The 20,143-nt window shown below is 40.0% G+C and overlaps 1 protein-coding gene across 1 annotated transcript in view; it reads left to right on the top strand.

Moving 5' to 3' along the window:
• The window catches only part of ercc3 (excision repair cross-complementation group 3), a 53,192-nt gene extending 39,571 nt beyond the window's left edge, over nucleotides 1–13,621 (top strand). Inside the window, exons 10-11 of the mRNA XM_065022160.1 lie at nucleotides 9,667–9,813; nucleotides 13,155–13,621. Of these exons, the coding sequence (XP_064878232.1) occupies nucleotides 9,667–9,813; nucleotides 13,155–13,295 (288 nt within the window). The 3' untranslated portion in view covers nucleotides 13,296–13,621. The remainder of the gene's footprint in view (nucleotides 1–9,666; nucleotides 9,814–13,154) is intronic.
• The last annotated feature ends 6,522 nt before the right edge of the window (nucleotides 13,622–20,143 follow it).

Here is a 20,143-nt window from a genome sequence, read left to right as displayed (position 1 = left end):
AGGTTCCTAGTGGACCAGGGATACAGCTTCAAGGTTACTATCCAATACTAACCCTACAGTACCAAGAGGTCCGATACTATACAATACTAACCCTACAGCACCAAGAGACAGAGGTTCCTAGTGGACCAGGGATACAGCTTCAATACTAACCCTACAGTACCAAGAGGTCCGTTACTATACAATACTAACCCTACAGTACCAAGAGGTCCGATACTATACAATACTAACCCTACAGTACCAAGAGGTCCGTTACTATACAATACTAACCCTACAGCACCAAGAGACAGAGGTTCCTAGTGGACCAGGGATACAGCTTCAAGGTTACTATCCAATACTAACCCTACAGTACCAAGAGGTCCGTTAGTAAATATTTATCCTCACCCAGTTTCAGATAATATTTATCCCTGTTATAAAGGTATACAATACTAACCCTACAGTACCAAGAGGTCCGATACTATACAATACTAAACCCTACAGTACCAAGAGGTCCGATACTATACAATACTAACCCTACAGTACCAAGAGGTCCGATACTATACAATACTAACCCTACAGTACCAAGAGGTCCGTTACTATACAATACTAACCCTACAGTACCAAGAGGTCCGATACTATACAATACTAACCCTACAGTACCAAGAGGTCCGTTACTATACAATACTAACCCTACAGCACCAAGAGACAGAGGTTCCTAGTGGACCAGGGATACAGCTTCACGGTTACTATCCAATACTAACCCTACAGTACCAAGAGGTCCGTTACTATACAATACTAACCCTACAGTACCAAGAGACAGAGGTTCCTAGTGGACCAGGGATACAGCTTCAAGTTTACTATCCAATACTAACCCTACAGCACCAAGAGACAGAGGTTCCTAGTGGACCAGGGATACAGCTTCAAGGTTACTATCCAATACTAACCCTACAGTACCAAGAGGTCCGTTACTATACAATACTAACCCTACAGTACCAAGAGGTCCGATACTATACAATACTAAACCCTACAGTACCAAGAGGTCCGATACTATACAATACTAACCCTACAGTACCAAGAGGTCCGATACTATACAATACTAACCCTACAGTACCAAGAGGTCCGTTACTATACAATACTAACCCTACAGTACCAAGAGGTCCGTTACTATACAATACTAACCCTACAGCACCAAGAGACAGAGGTTCCTAGTGGACCAGGGATACAGCTTCAAGGTTACTATCCAATACTAACCCTACAGTACCAAGAGGTCCGTTACTATACAATACTAACCCTACAGTACCAAGAGGTCCGATACTATACAATACTAACCCTACAGTACCAAGAGGTCCGTTACTATACAATACTAACCCTACAGTACCAAGAGGTCCGATACTATACAATACTAAACCCTACAGTACCAAGAGGTCCGATACTATACAATACTAACCCTACAGTACCAAGGTCCGATCCCTACAGTTACTATCCAATACTAACCCTACAACACCAAGAGTTCCAGGGATATGTCAGCGCCATACTAACCCTACAGTACAAGATTTAAAAAAAAATCCCTACAGTACCAAGAGGTCCGTTACTATAAAACCCTCTGTCAGATGGAGATATATTTATCCCTGTTATAAATCTGTCAGTCCGTTAGATGGAGATATATTTATCCCTGTTATAAATCTGAGGTTCCCTGTTATAAATCTGTCAGTTTCAGATATATTTATCCCTGTTATAAATCTGTCAGTTTCAGATATATTTATCCCTGTTATAAATCTGTCAGTTTCAGATATATATTTATCCCTGTTATAAATACTATTTACTAACCCTGTCAGTTTCAGATGGAGATATATTTATCCCTGTTATAAATCTGTCAGATGGAGATATATCAGATGGAGATATATTTATCCCTGTTATAAATCTGTCAGTTTCAGATGGAGATATATTTATCCCTGTTATAAATCTGTCAGTTTCAGATGGAGATATATTTATCCCTGTTATAAATCTGTCAGTTTCAGATGGAGATATATTTATCCCTGTTATAAATCTGTCAGTTTCAGATGGAGATATATTTATCCCTGTTATAAATCTGTCAGATGGAGATATATTTATCCCTGTTATAAATCTGTCAGTTTCAGATGGAGATATATTTATCCCTGTTATAAATCTGTCAGTTTCAGATGGAGATATATTTATCCCTGTTATAAATCTGTCAGATGGAGATATATTTATCCCTGTTATAAATCTGTCAGTTTCAGATGGAGATATATTTATCCCTGTTATAAATCTGTCAGTTATATTTATCCCTACAGTTAGATGGAATATATTTATCCCTGTTATAAATCTGTCAGTTTCAGATGAGATATATTTATCCCTGTTATAAATCTGTCAGTAGATGGAGATATCCCTGTTATAAATCTGATTTCAGGAGATATATTTATCCCTGTTATAAATCTGTCAGTTTCAGATGGAGATATATTTATCCCAAGAGGTGTTATAAAATCTGTCAGTTTCAGATGGAGATATATTTATCCCTGTTATAAATCTGTCAGTTATATTTATCCCTAGTCATTTCATATTTATCCCTGTTATAAATCTGTCAGATGGAGTTATAAATCTGTCAGTTTCAGATATATATTTAAACCTACAGTTCTGTTAGAATACTAATCCCTACAGTTATAAATCTGTCAGTTTCAGATGGAGATATATTTATCCCTGTTATAAATCTGTCAGATGGAGATATATTTATCCCTGTTATAAATCTGTCAGTTTCAGATATATTTATCCCTGTTATAAATCTGTCAGTTTCAGATATATTTATCCCTGTTATAAATCTGTCAGATTATATTTATCCCTACAGTCATGGAGATATATTTATCCCTGTTATAAATCTGTCAGTTTCAGATGGAGATATATTTATCCCTGTTATAAATCTGTCAGATGGAGATATATTTATCCCTGTTATAAATCTGTCAGTTTCCCTGTTATAAATCTGATGGAGATATATTTATCCCTGTTATAAATCTGTCAGATGGAGATATATTTATCCCTGTTATAAATCTGTCAGATGGAGATATATTTATCCCTGTTATAAATCTGTCAGTTTCAGATATATTTATCCCTGTTATAAATCTGTCAGTTTCAGATATATATTTATCCCTGTTATAAATCTGTCAGATGGAGATATATTTATCCCTGTTATAAATCTGTCAGTTTCAGATGGAGTATATTTTTATCCCTGTTATAAATCTGTCAGTTTCAGATGGAGATATATTTATCCCTGTTATAAATCTGTCAGATGGAGATATATTTATCCCTGTTATAAATCTGTCAGTTTCAGATGGAGATATATTTATCCCTGTTATAAATCTGAGTTCATGGAGATATATTTATCCCTGTTATAAATCTGTCAGATGGAGATATATTTATCCCTGTTATAAATCTGTCAGTTTCAGATGGAGATATATTTATCCCTGTTATAAATCTGTCAGTTTCAGATAAATCTATACAATACTAACCCTACAGTACCAAGATATATTTATCCCTGTTATAAATCTGTTTCAGATATATTTATCCCTGTTATAAATCTGTCAGTTTCAGGGATATATTTATCCCTGTTATAAATCTGTCAGTTTCATATTATATCCCTGTTATAAATCTGTCAGTTTATTTATCAGATGATGGAGATATATTTATCCCTGTTATAAATCTGTCAGTTTGGAGATATATTTATCCCTGTTATAAATCTGTCAGTTTCAGATGGAGATATATTTATCCCTGTTATAAATCTGTCAGATGGAGATATATTTATCCCTGTTATAAATCTGTCAGATGGAGATATATTTATCCCTGTTATAAATCTGTCAGTTTCAGATGGAGATATATTTATCCCTGTTATAAATCTGTCAGTTTGGAGATATATTTATCCCTGTTATAAATCTGTCAGTTTCAGATGGAGATATATTTATCCCTGTTATAAATCTGTCAGTTTCAGATATATTTATCCCTGTTATAAATCTGCCAGTTTCAGATGGAGATATATTTATCCCTGTTATAAATCTGTCAGTTTATATATTTATCTGTTATAAATCTGTCAGTTTCAGATGGAGATATATTTATCCCTGTTATAAATCTGTCAGTTTCATGGAGATATATTTATCCCTGTTATAAATCTGTCAGATGGAGATATATTTATCCCTGTTATAAATCTGTCAGTTGGAGATATATTTATCCCTGTTATAAATCTGTCAGTTTCATGGAGATATATTTATCCCTGTTATAAATCTGTCAGTTTCAGATGGAGATATATTTATCCCAGAGGTGTTATAAATCTGTCAGTTTCATCCCTGATAAATCTGGTTTCAGATATATTTATCCCTGTTATAAATCTGTCAGTTTCAGATGGAGATATATTTATCCCTGTTATAAATCTGTCAGATGGAGATATATTTATCCCTGTTATAAATCTGTCAGTTTCAGATGGAGATATATTTATCCCTGTTATAAATCTGTCAGTTAAATCTGGAGATATATTTATCCCTGTTATAAATCTGTCAGATGTATTTTAGATAAATCTGTCAGTTTCAGATATATTTATCCCTGTTATAAATCTGTCAGTTTCAGATACTAACCCTGTTAGATATATTTATCCCTGTTATAAATCTGTCAGATTCAGATGGAGATATATTTATCCCTGTTATAAATCTGTCAGTTGGAGATATATTTATCCCTGTTATAAATCTGTCAGTTTCAGATGGAGATATATTTATCCCTGTTATAAATCTGTCAGTTTCAAGATGGAGATATATTTATCCCTGTTATAAATCTGTCAGTTTGGAGATATATTTATCCCTGTTATAAATCTGTCAGTTTCAGATATATTTATCCCTGTTATAAATCTGTCAGTTTCAGATAGAGATATATTTATCCCTGTTATAAATCTGTCAGTTTCAGATATATTTATCCCTGTTATAAATCTGTCAGATGGAGATATATTTATCCCTATATATATAAATCTGTCAGTTTCAGATGGAGATATATTTATCCCTGTTATAAATCTGTCAGATTCAGATATATTTATCCCTGTTATAAATCTAAATCTCAGTTTCAGAGGATATATTTATCCCTGTTATAAATCTGTCAGATGGAGATATATTTATCCCTGTTATAAATCTGTCAGTTTCAGATATATTTATCCCCCTGTTATAAATCTGTCAGTTTCAGATGGAGATATATTTATCCCTGTTATAAATCTGTTTCAGATGGAGATATATTTATCCCTGTTATAAATCTGTCAGTTTCAGATGGAGATATATTTATCCCTGTTATAAATCTGTCAGTTTCAGATGGAGATATATTTATCCCTGTTATAAATCTGTCAGATGGAGATATATTTATAAATCTGTTATAAATCTGTTAGTTTCAGATGGAGATATATTTATCCCTGTTATAAATCTGTCAGATCAGATGGAGATATATTTATCCCTGTTATAAATCTGTCAGATGGAGATATATTTATCCCTGTTAGTTTCAGATGGAGATATATTTATCCCTGTTATAAATCTGTCAGTTTCAGATGGAGATATATTTATCCCTGTTATAAATCTGTCAGTTTCAGATGGAGATATATTTATCCCTGTTATAAATATGTCAGTTTCAAGATATATTTATCCCTGTTATAAATCTGTCCAGTTTCAGATGGAGATATATTTATCCCTGTTATAAATCTGTCAGTTTCAGTTTATCCCTGATAAATCTGGTTTCAGATATATTTATCCCTGTTATAAATCTGTTTCAGATGGAGATATATTTATCCCTGTTATAAATCTGTCAGTTTCAGATGGAGATATATTTATCCCTGTTATAAATCTGTCAGTTAGATGGAGATATATTTATCCCTGTTATAAATCTGTCAGTTTCAGATATATTTATCAGATGTCAGTTTCAGATATATTTATCCCTGTTATAAATCTGTCAGTTTCAGATATATTTATCCCTGTTATAAATCTGTCAGTTTCAGATGGAGATATATTTATCCCATAAATCTGTCAGTTATAAATCTGTCAGTTTCAGATGGAGATATATTTATCCCTGTTATAAATCTGTCAGATGGAGATATATTTATCCCTGTTATAAATCTGTCAGTTTCATGGAGATATATTTATCCCTGTTATAAATCTGTCAGTTTCAGATGGAGATATATTTATCCCTGTTATAAATCTGTCAGTTTCATGGAGATATATTTATCCCTGTTATAAATCTGTCAGTTTCAGATGAGATATATTTATCCCTGTTATAAATCTGTCAGTTATATTTATCCCTATCCCTGTTATAAATCTGAGATGGAGATATATTTATCCCTGTTATAAATCTGTCAGTTTCAGATGGAGATATATTTATCCCTGTTATAAATCTGTCAGTTTCAGATGGAGATATATTTATCCCTGTTATAAATCTGTCAGATGGAGATATATTTATCCCTGTTATAAATCTGTCAGTTTCAGATATATTTATCCCTGTTATAAATCTGTCAGTTTCAGATGGAGATATATTTATCCCTGTTATAAATCTGTCAGTTTCAGATATATTTATCCCTGTTATAAATCTGTCAGTTTCAGATATATTTATCCCTGTTATAAATCTGTCAGTTTCAGATGGAGATATATTTATCCCTGTTATAAATCTGTCAGATGGAGATATATTTATCCCTGTTATAAATCTGTCAGTTTCAGATGGAGATATATTTATCCCTGTTATAAATCTGTCAGTTTCAGATGGAGATATATTTATCCCTGTTATAAATCTGTCAGATGGAGATATATTTATCCCTGTTATAAATCTGTCAGTTTCAGATATATTTATCCCTGTTATAAATCTGTCAGTTTCAGATGGAGATATATTTATCCCTGTTATAAATCTGTCAGTTTCAGATATATTTATCCCTGTTATAAATCTGTCAGTTTCAGATATATTTATCCCTGTTATAAATCTGTCAGTTTCAGATGGAGATATATTTATCCCTGTTATAAATCTCAGAGATCTGTCAGATATTTTATCCCTGTTATAAATCTGTCAGTTTCAGATATATTTATCCCTGTTATAAATCTGTCAGTTTCAGATATATTTATCCCTGTTATAAATCTGTCAGTTTCAGATATATTTATCCCTGTTATAAATCTGTCAGTTTCAGATGGAGATATATTTATCCCTGTTATAAATCTGTCAGATGGAGATATATTTATCCCTGTTATAAATCTGTCAGATGGAGATATATTTATCCCTGTTATAAATCTGTCAGATGGAGATATATTTATCCCTGTTATTAATCTGTCAGTTTCAGATGGAGATATATTTATCCCTGTTATAAATCTGTCAGTTTGGAGATATATTTATCCCTGTTATAAATCTGTCAGGAGATATATTTATCCCTGTTATAAATCTGTCAGATATATTTATCCCTGTTATAAATCTGTCAGTTTCAGATATATTTTATCCCTGTTATAAATCTGTCAGTTTCAGATATATTTTATCCCTGTTATAAATCTGTCAGTTTCAGATGGAGATATATTTATCCCTGTTATAAATCTGTCAGTTTCAGATGATATATTTATCCCTGTTATAAATCTGTCCAGTTTCAGATATATTTATCCCTGTTATAAATCTGTCAGTTTCAGATGGAGATATATTTATCCCTGTTATAAATCTGTCAGTTTCAGATGGAGATATATTTATCCATAAATCTGAGATATATTTATCCCTGTTATAAATCTGTCAGTTTCATCCCTGTTATGGAGATATATTTATCCCTGTTATAAATCTGTCAGATTCCCTGGAGATATATTTATCCCTGTTATAAATCTGTCAGTTTCAGATGGAGATATATTTATCCCTGTTATAAATCTGTCAGTTTCAGATATATTTATCCCTGTTATAAATCTGTCAGTTTCAGATATATTTATCCCTATATTTATCCCTGTTATAAATCTGCCAGTTTCAGATGGAGATATATTTATCCCTGTTATAAATCTGTCAGTTTCAGATATATTTATCCCTGTTATAAATCTGTCAGTTTCAGATATATTTATCCCTGTTATAAATCTGCCAGTTTCAGATGGAGATATATTTATCCCTGTTATAAATCTGTCAGTTTCAGATATATTTATCCCTGTTATAAATCTGTCAGTTTCAGATATATTTATCCCTGTTATAAATCTGTTTCAGATGGAGATATATTTATCCCTGTTATAAATCTGTCAGTTTCAGATGGAGATATATTTATCCCTGTTATAAATCTGTCAGTTTCAGATGGAGATATATTTATCCCTGTTATAAATCTGTCAGATGGAGATATATTTATCCCTGTTATAAATCTGTCAGATGGAGATATATTTATCCCTGTTATAAATCTGTCAGTGTCAGTTTCAGATATATTTATCCCTGTTATAAATCTGTCAGTTTCAGATGGAGATATATTTATCCCTGTTATAAATCTGTCAGATGGAGATATATTTATCCCTGTTATAAATCTGTCAGTTTCAGATGGAGATATATTTATCCCTGTTATAAATCTGTCAGTTTCAGATATATTTATCCCTGTTATAAATCTGTCAGTTTCAGATATATATTTATCCCTGTTATAAATCTGTCAGTTTCAGATGGAGATATATTTATCCCTGTTATAAATCTGTCAGTTTCAGATGGAGATATATTTATCCCTGTTATAAATCTGTCAGTTTCAGATATATTTATCCCTGTTATAAATCTGTCAGTTTCAGATAGAGATATATTTATCCCTGTTACAAATCTGTCAGTTTCAGATATATTTATCCCTGTTATAAATCTGTCAGTTTCAGATATATTTAAATATCTAAGGTTACTTACATTTATCCAACTATAATTCTATGCCATGGTCTTGCTCTCCCTTCCATATTCTCTGCCCCCCACCCCTCCCCCTTCTCACACAAACCTGCTCTCTGTCCTGATCACATGTAAATGGCAGATACTGAATGACCTGTGGAGCTCTGAGGTTCCGGAACATTGGAGCTCTGAGGTTCCGGAACATTGGAGCTCTGAGGTTCCGGAACATTGGAGCTCTGAGGTTCCGGAACATTGGAGCTCTGAGGTTCCGGGAACATTGGAGCTCTGAGGTTCCGGGAACATTGGAGCTTTGAGGTTCCGGGAACATTGGAGCTCTGAGGTTCCGGAACATTGGAGCTCTGAGGTTCCGGGAACATTGGAGCTCTGAGGTTCCGGGAACATTGGAGCTTTGAGGTTCCGGGAACATTGGAGCTCTAAACATTGGAGCTTCCCGGAACATTGGAGCTCTGAGGTTCCGGAACATTGGAGCTCTGAGGTTCCGGGAACATTGGAGCTCTGAGGTTCCGGGAACATTGGAGCTCTGAGGTTCCGGGAACATTGGAGCTCTGAGGTTCCGGGAACATTGGAGCTCTGAGGTTCGGGAACATTGGAGCTCTGAGGTTCGGGAACTCTGAGGTTCCCGGGAACATTGGAGCTCTGAGGTTCCGGAACATACTTTCAAGAAAAAAGTATTTTTAGTTTGACCTGATCACAGAGTTGGGGGAAGAGTGCTCTAGTTTGCTCCGGCTCAAATTAAGCACTGATCTAATCTATGTCCTTCCCCCTCTCTCTCTCTCTCCTCCTCCTCCTCCCTAATCTCCTCCTCTCCACCAGGTCATCACTAAAATGGCGGGGATGGAGGAGGATAATCTGATGTTCTCCTCCAGAGAGGAGCAGTATCAGCTGCTCCAGAAGGTTCTGGCGGCTACAGACCTCGACGCAGAGGAGGAAGTGGTCATCGGAGAGAATGGACGGCCAATGGTATGTATACACACCTCTTATCAATCAATCAATGAAATGTGGACATCCGTTCTGGTTTGACTTCTGTCTGTCCAGCATGGGAAACGCATCTGGTCTGTCAAGTTCTGAAGTCAGGCATTAAAAACCTTTAAAACCTTATAAACTCTCTCCCCTCCAGTTCTATATTATAACCTCTCTCCCCTCCAGTTCTATATTATAACCTCTCTCTCTCTCCAGTTCTATATTCTAACCTCTCTCTCTCTCTCCAGTTCTATATTCTAAACTCTCTCTCCTCCAGTTCTATATTCTAACCTCTCTCTCTCTCTCTCTCCAGTTCTATATTCTAAACTCTCTCTCCTCCAGTTCTATATTCTAACCTCTCTCTCTCTCTCTCTCTCAGTTCTATATTCTAAACTCTCTCTCTCTCTCTCCTCTCTCTCTCCAGTTCTATATTCTAAACTCTCTCTCTCAGTTCTATATTCTAACCTCTCTCTCTCTCTCTCTCTCCCTCTCTCTCTCTCTCTCTCTCTCTCTCTCTCTCTCTCTCTTCTCTCTCTCTCTCTCTCTCAGTTCTATATTATAACCTCTCTCTCCTCCAGTTCTATATTCTAACCTCTCTCTCTCCTCCAGTTCTATATTCTAAACTCTCTCTCCTCCAGTTCTATATTCTAACCTCTCTCTCTCTCTCTCTCCAGTTCTATATTCTAAACTCTCTCTCTCTCTCTCCAGTTCTATATTCTAAACTCTCTCTCTCTCTCTCTCTCTCTCTCTCTCTCTCTCTCTCCAGTTCTATATTCTAACCTCTCTCTCCAGTTCTATATTCTAACCTCTCTCTCCAGTTCTATATTCTAACCTCTCTCTCCAGTTCTATATTCTAACCTCTCTCTCTCTCTCTCCAGTTCTATATTCTAAACTCTCTCTCTCCTCCAGTTCTATATTCTAACCTCTCTCTCCTCCAGTTCTATATTCTAAACTCTCTCTCTCCTCCAGTTCTATATTCTAACCTCTCTCTCTCTCCTCCAGTTCTATATTCTAACCTCTCTCTCTCTCCTCCAGTTCTATATTCTAACCTCTCTCTCTCTCTCCAGTTCTATATTCTAAACTCTCTCTCTCCAGTTCTATATTCTAATCTCTCTCTCCAGTTCTATATTCTAAACTCTCTCTCTCAGTTCTATATTCTAACATCTCTCTCTCCCCTCCTGTTCTTTATTCTAACCTCTCTCTCTCCCCCTCCTGTTCTTTATTCTAATCTCTCTCTCTCTCTCCAGTTCTATATTCTAACCTCTCTATCTCCCCTCCAGTTCTATATTCTAACCTCTCTCTCTCTCCTCCAGTTCTAGATTCTAACCTCTCTCTCTCTCCTCCAGTTCTATATTCTAACCTCTCTCTCTCCAGTTCTATATTCTAACCTCTCTCTCCCCTCCAGTTCTATATTCTAAACTCTCTTTCCCCCTCCAGTTCTATATTCTAACCTCTCTCTCAGTTCTATATTCTAACCTCTCTCTCTCTCTCCAGTTCTATATTCTAACCTCTCTCTCTCTCTCTCTCTCTCTCTCCAGTTCTATATTCTAACCTCTCTCTCTCTCTCCAGTTCTATATTCTAACCTCTCTCTCTCTCTCTCTCCAGTTCTATATTCTAACCTCTCTCTCCCCCTCCAGTTCTATATTCTAACCTCTCTCTCTCTCTCAGTTCTATATTCTAACCTCTCTCTCTCTCCAGTTCTATATTCTAACCTCTCTCTCCCCCTCCAGTTCTATATTCTAACCTCTCTCTCTCTCCTCTCTCTCTCCTCTCTCTCTCTCTCTCTCTCTCTCTCTCTCTCTCTCTCTCTCTCTCTCTCTCAGTTCTATATTCTAACCTCTCTCTCTCTCTCCAGTTCTATATTCTAACCTCTCTCTCTCTCTCTCTCTCTCTCTCTCTCAGTTCTATATTCTAACCTCTCTCTCAGTTCTATATTCTAACCTCTCTCTCCAGTTCTATATTCTAACCTCTCTCTCCAGTTCTATATTCTAACCTCTCTCTCCAGTTCTATATTCTAACCTCTCTCTCTCTCTCAGTTCTATATTCTAACCTCTCTCTCTCTCTCCTCCAGTTCTATATTCTAACCTCTCTCTCTCTCTCCAGTTCTATATTCTAACCTCTCTCTCTCTCTCTCTCTCTCTCTCTCTCTCCAGTTCTATATTCTATATTCTAACCTCTCTCTCCTCCAGTTCTATATTCTAACCTCTCTCTCTCCCCTCCAGTTCTATATTCTAACCTCTCTCTCTCCCCTCCAGTTCTATATTCTAACCTCTCTCTCCTCCAGTTCTATATTCTAACCTCTCTCTCTCCCCTCCAGTTCTATATTCTATCCTCTCTCCCCTCTCCAGTTCTATATTCTAACCTCTCTCCCTCCAGTTCTATATTCTAACCTCTCTCTCTCCCCTCCAGTTCTATATTCTAACCTCTCTCTCTCCCCTCCAGTTCTATATTCTAACCTCTCTCTCTCCCCTCCAGTTCTATATTCTAACCTCTCTCTCTCCCCTCCAGTTCTATATTCTAACCTCTCTCTCTCCCCCTCCAGTTCTATATTCTAACCTCTCTCCCCTCCAGTTCTATATTCTAACCTCTCTCTCTCTCCAGTTCTATATTCTAACCTCTCTCTCTCCCCTCCAGTTCTATATTCTATCCTCTCTCCCCTCCAGTTCTATATTCTAACCTCTCTCCCCTCCAGTTCTATATTCTAACCTCTCTCTCTCTCCAGTTCTATATTCTAACCTCTCTCTCTCCCTCCAGTTCTATATTATAACCTCTCTCTCTCTCTCAGTTCTATATTCTATCCTCTCTCCCCTCCAGTTCTATATTCTAACCTCTCTCTCTCCCTCCAGTTCTATATTATAACCTCTCTCTCTCTCTCTCCCTCCAGTTCTATATTCTATCCTCTCTCCCCTCCAGTTCTATATTCTAACCTCTCTCTCTCTCTCTCTCTCTCTCTCTCTCTCTCTCTCTCTCTCCCCTCCAGTTCTATATTCTATCCTCTCTCCCCTCCAGTTCTATATTCTAACCTCTCTCTCTCTCTCTCTCTCTCTCTCTCTCTCCAGTTCTATATCCTCCTCCAGTTCTATATTCTATCTCTCTCTCCTCCAGTTCTATATTCTATCCTCTCTCTCCTCCAGTTCTATATTCTAACCTCTCTCTCTCTCTCTCTCTCTCTCTCTCTCTCTCTCCCCTCCAGTTCTATATTCTATCCTCTCTCTCCTCCAGTTCTATATTCTAACCTCTCTCTCTCTCTCTCTCTCTCTCTCTCTCTCTCCCCTTAGTTCAATATTCTAACCTCTCTCTCTCTCTCCAGTTCTATATTCTAACCTCTCTCCCTCCCCAGTTCCAGCGGAGGCCTGGTACCATGAGCTCCATGTCCGGGGCTGATGATTCCGTCTACATGGAGTATCGCTCTAGAGGCAGCCGGGCCCACCTGGGTAACAACATCCACCCGCTCTTCAAGCGCTTCAGGAAGGGCCCGTAGGTCTCTGCTCTAATCTGCTGCACTACATAGGGAATAAGGCGTTACTGTGGGATGCTGCCGGGGTGTTATGGAAGGGATTCCTAGACTCGGATCAGGCGAGAGGTAACCGCTATAGACCCTGGTAGGACGAACGTGTTCCCTGTGTGTTTCAGAGAGAACCCAGTTCTGCATCGCCACCATCACCTCAGTTCTAGGGGTTTTTAGTTCTTCAGAGAGGGATACTAAATGTGGTCTTTTATCTTTCTCATGTTTCATTCGTGTGTTTTTGTTTTTTTGTCTTGACATTGTTTCCATGAAATGCATTTGAAATAAAAACAGGAATCTTTCGGATTCGTTTGTATATTTTTTATATCCATCTCCCTCTACCCTCCCTCTACCCCCCCTCCCCTCCCTCTACCCTCCCTCTACCCTCCCTCCCCTCCCTCTACCCTCCCTCTACCCTCCCTCTACCCTCCCTCTACCCTCCCTCCCCTCCCTCTACCCTCCCTCCCTCCCTCTACCCTCCCTCTACCCTCCCTCTACCCTCCCCTCCCCTCTACCCCCTCCCCTCCCTCTACCCTCCCTCTACCCTCCCTCTACTCTCCCTCTACCCCCTCCCCTCCCTCTACCCTCCCCCTCCCCTCTACCCTCCCTCCCCTCCCTCTACCCTCCCCCTCCCTCTACCCTCCCCCTCCCCTCTACCCCCTCCCCTCCCTCTACCCTCCCCCCTCCCTACCCTCCCTCTACCCTCCCCTCCCCTCCCCTACCCTCCCTCTACCCTCCCTCTACCCTCCCTCTACCCCCCCCCCTCCCTCTACCCTCCCTCTACCCCCCTCCCCTCCCTCTACCCTCCCTCTACCCTCCCTCTACCCCTCCCCCTCCCCTCCCTCTACCCTCCCTCTACTCTCCCCCTCCCCTCCCTCTACCCTCCCTCTACTCTCCCCCTCCCCTCCCTCTACCCTCCCTCTACCCCCCCTCCCCTCCCTCTACCCTCCCTCTACCCCCCCCTCCCCTCCCTCTACCCTCCCTCTACCCTCCCCTCCCTCTACCCCCTCCCCTCCCTCTACCCCCTCCCCTCCCTCACCCTCCCTCCCTCTACCCCCCCTCCCTCCCTCCCCTCCCTCCCTCCCTCACCCTCCCCCTCCCTCTCCCTCCCCTCCCTCTACCCTCCCCTCCCTCACCCTCCTCTCCCTCTACCCCCTCCCCTCCCTCTACCCTCCCCTCCCTCACCCTCCCCCCTCTTCCCTGCAGCAGGTGCAGACATCATCCTCAGGACACCCAGTTAAAAACCTGGATCCTACCATGAACCCAAATTGGATTGCAAAAAAACCAATTCAATCCAGATCAGTGTTTATTTGAGCTAATTACTTTATCCGGATCCCACATTAGCTGTTACCCATAGCAACATGTGCTCTTCCTCGGGTCAAACTAGGATGTAATGAAAACTACCCAGAGGATTTGGGGAAAGTTCAAAGAGTTTGTATCGACTTTAATCCTGTTTGAATCCGAGATTAAACTGGAGAGATCCGCTGCCAGAAGATGCTGTTTGGAAGTTTATTCCCCATGTGTATGGGATTCAACAGGTGGAAAACAGGAGAGTGGAATTCTCTTCCCCCAACAATAAAATAGAATGAAAACAGGAGAGTGGGATTCTCTTCCCCCAACAATAAAATAGAATGAAAACAGGAGAGTGGGATTCTCTTCCCCCAACAATAAAATAGAATGAAAACAGGAGAGTGGGATTCTCTTCCCCCAACAATAAAATAGATTGAAAACAGGAGAGTGGGATTCTCTTCCCCCAACAATAAAATAGATTGAAAACAGGAGAGTGGGATTCTCTTCCCCCAACAATAAAATAGATTGAAAAGATATAATACAAAACATCCAAAATAACTAGGATGTTAACGACAACAAGAATGTAAATATATACAGGTTAGTACCTTATTCAATGTCCAGGGTCCTGGAGTGGTTGTATAGACAGGTCAGTACCAGAACCTTATTCAATGTCCAGGGTCCTGGAGTGGTTGTATATACAGGTCAGTACCAGAACCTTATTCAATGTCCAGGGTCCTGGAGTGGTTGTATATACAGGTCAGTACCAGAACCTTATTCAATGTCCAGGGTTCTGGAGTGGTTGTATAGACAGGTTAGTACCAGAACCTTATTCAATGTCCAGGGTCCTGGAGTGGTTGTATAGACAGGTCAGTACCTTATTCAATGTCCAGGGTCCTGGAGTGGTTGTATAGACAGGTCAGAACCTTATTCAATGTCCAGGGTTCTGGAGTGGTTGTATAGACAGGTCAGTACCAGAACCTTATTCAATGTCCAGGGTACTGGAGTGGTTGTATAGACAGGTCAGTACCAGAACCTTATTCAATGTCCAGGGTTCTGGAGTGGTTGTATAGACAGGTCAGAACCTTATTCAATGTCCAGGGTACTGGAGTGGTTGTATAGACAGGTCAGTACCAGAACCTTATTCAATGTCCAGGGTCCTGGAGTGGTTGTATATACAGGTCAGTACCAGAACCTTATTCAATGTCCAGGGTTCTGGAGTGGTTGTATAGACAGGTCAGTACCAGAACCTTATTCAATGTCCAGGGTCCTGGAGTGGTTGTATAGACAGGTCAGTACCAGAACCTTATTCAATGTCCAGGGTACTGGAGTGGTTGTATAGACAGGTCAGTACCAGAACCTTATTCAATGTCCAGGGTACTGGAGTGGTTGTATAGACAGGTCAGTACCAGAACCTTATTCAATGTCCAGGGTTCTGGAGTGGTTGTATAGACAGGTCAGTACCAGAACCTTATTCAATGTCCAGGGTTCTGGAGTGGTTGTATAGACAGGTCAGTACCAGAACCTTATTCAATGTCCAGGGTCCTGGAGTGGTTGTATAGACAGGTCAGTACCAGAACCTTATTCAATGTCCAGGGTTCTGGAGTGTTTGTATAGACAGGTCAGTACCAGAACCTTATTCAATGTCCAGGGTCCTGGAGTGGTTGTATAGACAGGTCAGAACCTTATTCAATGTCCAGGGTCCTGGAGTGTTTGTATAGACAGGTCAGTACCTTATTCAATGTCCAGGGTCCTGGAGTGTTTGTATAGACAGGTCAGTACCAGAACCTTATTCAATGTCCAGGGTTCTGGAGTGTTTGTATAGACAGGTCAGTACCAGAACCTTATTCAATGTCCAGGGTTCTGGAGTGTTTGTATAGACAGGTCAGTACCAGAACCTTATTCAATGTCCAGGGTACTGGAGTGGTTGTATGTACAGGTCAGTACCAGAACCTTATTCAATGTCCAGGGTTCTGGAGTGGTTGTATATACAGGTCAGTACCAGAACCTTATTCAATGTCCAGGGTTCTGGAGTGTTTGTATAGACAGGTCAGTACCAGAACCTTATTCAATGTCCAGGGTCCTGGAGTGGTTGTATAGACAGGTCAGAACCTTATTCAATGTCCAGGGTCCTGGAGTGTTTGTATAGACAGGTCAGTACCAGAACCTTATTCAATGTCCAGGGTCCTGGAGTGGTTGTATAGACAGGTCAGTACCTTATTTAATGTCCAGGGTCCTGGAGTGTTTGTATAGACAGGGCAGTACCTTATTTAATGTCCAGGGTCCTGGAGTGGTTGTATAGACAGGTCAGTACCTTATTTAATGTCCAGGGTCCTGGAGTGGTTGTATAGACAGGTCAGTACCAGAACCTTATTCAATGTCCAGGGTCCTGGAGTGGTTGTATAGACAGGGCAGTACCTTATTCAATGTCCAGGGTCCTGGAGTGGTTGTATAGACAGGTCAGTACCTTATTTAATGTCCAGGACAACTACTCATTCAAGGGTTTTTCTTTATTTTTACTATTCTCTACATTGTATAATAATAGTGAAGACTTCAAAACTATGAAATAGCACATATGGAATCATGTAGTAACCAACAAAGTGTTAAACAAATCAAAATATATTTGAGATTCTTCAAAAACGCCAGCCTTTGCCTTGATGACAGCTTTGCACACTCTTGGCATTCTCTCAACCAGCTTAATGAGGTAGTCGCCTGGCTCTCATGAGGACCTCCACAGGAAAAGAAGGCCCAGAGTTACCTCTGCTGCAGAGGATACGTTCATTGGAGTTCACTGAGATTTCAGCCCAAATTAATGCTTTACTGAGTTCAAGTAACAGACCCATCTCAACATCAACTGCTCAGAGGAGACTGAGAGAATCAGTCCTTCATGGTCGAATTGATGCAAAGAAACCACTACTGAAGGACTCCAATAATAAGAACAGATTTGCTTTGGCAAGAAACACGAGCAATGGACATTAGACCGGTGGAAATCTGTCCTTTGGTTTGATGAGTCCAAATTTGAGATTTTTGGTTCCAACCGCCGTGTCTTTGTGAGACGCAGAGTAGGTGAAGGGATGATCTCCACATGTGTGGTTCCCACCGTGAAGCATGGAGGAGGAGGTGTGATGGTGTGTGGTTCCCACCGTGAAGCATGGAGGAGGAGGTGTGATGGTGTGGGGTTCCCACCGTGAAGCATGGAGGAGGAGGTGTGATGGTGTGGGGTTCCCACCGTGAAGCATGGAGGAGGAGGTGTGATGGTGTGTGGTTCTCACCGTGAAGCATGGAGGAGGTGTGATGGTGTGTGGTTCCCACCGTGAAGCATGGAGGAGGAGGTGTGATGGTGTGTGGGTGCGTTGATGGTGACACAGTCTGGGATTTATTTAGAAGTCAAGGCACACTTAGCAAGGCAACCACAGCAATCTGCAGCGATACGACATCCCATCTGGTTTGTGCTTAGTGGGTCTCTCGTTTGTTTTTCAACAGGACAATGACCCAACACACCTACAGGCTGTGTAAAGGCTATTTGACCAAGAAGGAGAGTGATGGAGTGCTGCATCAGATGACCTGGTTTCCACAATCACCTGACCTCAACCCAATTGAGATGGTTTGGGATGAGTTGGACCTCAGAGTGAAGGAAAAGTAGCCAACAAGTGATCAGCATATGTGGGAACTCCTTCAAGACTGTTGGAAAAGCATTCCAGGTAAAGCATACCATTGCTACCGAGTGGCGCAGCTCCTGGAACTGCATCTCAGTGCAAGAGGTGTCACTACAGTCCCTGGTTCGAATCCAGGCTGTATCACATCCGGCTGTGATTGGGAGTCCCATCGGGCGGTGCACAATTGGCCCGTCGTTGTAAATAAGAATTTGTTTTTAATTTACTTGCTTAAATAACAGAAAGAAGGATAGTCTGGATTATTCTATTAGATTATATCATCTTGTCAAGAGATTATGGGACACGACCATTTTTCACTGGTACCGTATGTATCTTACTGTAGCGCTGTCTTATCGTTATGGTGAATTAGATTATATCATCTTGTCAAGAGATTATGGGACACGACCCCGAAGCAGGACGTAGGAACGTGTCACTTCCATATAAGGTATAAATGTGAGACCTCTCAGAATAGGATAGTCCGGATTATTCTTATCACACCTCTATGGACTGAAATGGCTCAAGGTGGAAACACCTGACAGTAATTTAGATCTTAACTGCTCTTCAGGGGTCAAGGAACCAGCCGTCTGAGCCAAACAAAAACCCTCCCCTAACCCAGAATATGTCTCTGTAATACGGTCATACATTGGACAGACTCTCTCTCTCTCTCTGTCTCTGTCTCTTTGTCTGTTTGTCTCTGTCTCTCTGTCTCTCTGTCTGTTTGTCTCTGTCTCTCTGTCTCTCTGTCTCTGTCTGTCTGTCTGTCTGTCTCTGTCTGTCTCTGTCTCTCTCTCTCTCTCTCTCTGTCTCTGTCTCTGTCTCTGTCTCTTTGTCTGTTTGTCTCTGTCTCTCTGTCTGTCTGTCTGTCTGTCTGTCTGTCTGTCTGTCTGTCTGTCTGTGTCTCTCTCTCTCTCTCTCTCTCTCTCTCTCTCTCTCTCTCTCTCTCTCTCAATTCAAGGGCTTTATTGGCATGGGAAACATGTGTTAACATTGCCAAAGCAAGTGAGGTAGATAATATACAAAAGTGAAATAAACAATAAAAATGAACAGTAAACATTACACATACAGAAGTTTCAAAACAATAAAGACATTACAAATGTCATATTATATATATACAGTGTTTTAACAATGTACAAATGGTTAAAGGACACAAGATAAAATAAACAAGCATAAATATGGGTTGTATTTACAATGGTGTGTGTTCTTCACTGGTTGCCCTTTTCTCGTGGCAACAGGTCACAAATCTTGCTGCTGTGACGTCACACTGTGGTATTTCACCCAGTAGATATGGGAGTTTATCAAAATTGGATTTGTTTTGGAATTCTTTGTGGATCTGTGTAATCTGAGGGAAATATGTGTCTCTAATATGGTCATACATTGGACAGGAGGTTAGGAAGTGCAGCTCAGTTTCCACCTCATTTTGTGGGCAGTGAGCACATAGCCTGTCTTCTCTTGAGAGGCCTGTCTGCCTACGGCGGCCTTTCTCAATAGCAAGGCTATGCTCACTGAGTCTGTACATAGTCAAAGCTTTCCTTAATTTTGGGTCAGTCACAGTGGTCAGGTATTCTGCCGCTGTGTACTCTCTGTTTAGGACCAAATAGCATTCTAGTTTGCTCTGTTTTTTGGTGAATTCTTTCCAATGTGTCAAGTAATTATCTTTTTGTTTTCTCATGATTTGGTTGGGTCTAATTGTGCTGCTGTCCTGGGGCTCTGTGGGGTGTGTTTGTGTTTGTGAACAGAGCCCCAAGACCAGCTTGCTTAGGGGTCTCTTCTCCAGGTTCATCTCTCTATAGGTGATGGCTTTGTTATGGAAGGTTAGTGAACTCTTTTCTGGATTTTGATAATTAGTGGGTATCGGCCTAATTCTGCTCTGCATTATTTGGTGTT

This window comes from Oncorhynchus nerka, linkage group LG2 (assembly GCF_034236695.1).
Source record: "Oncorhynchus nerka isolate Pitt River linkage group LG2, Oner_Uvic_2.0, whole genome shotgun sequence".
Taxonomy (NCBI): domain Eukaryota; kingdom Metazoa; phylum Chordata; class Actinopteri; order Salmoniformes; family Salmonidae; genus Oncorhynchus; species Oncorhynchus nerka.
Note: the sequence above shows the minus strand (reverse complement) of the source record. Positions and strands in the feature narration are given on the sequence as shown.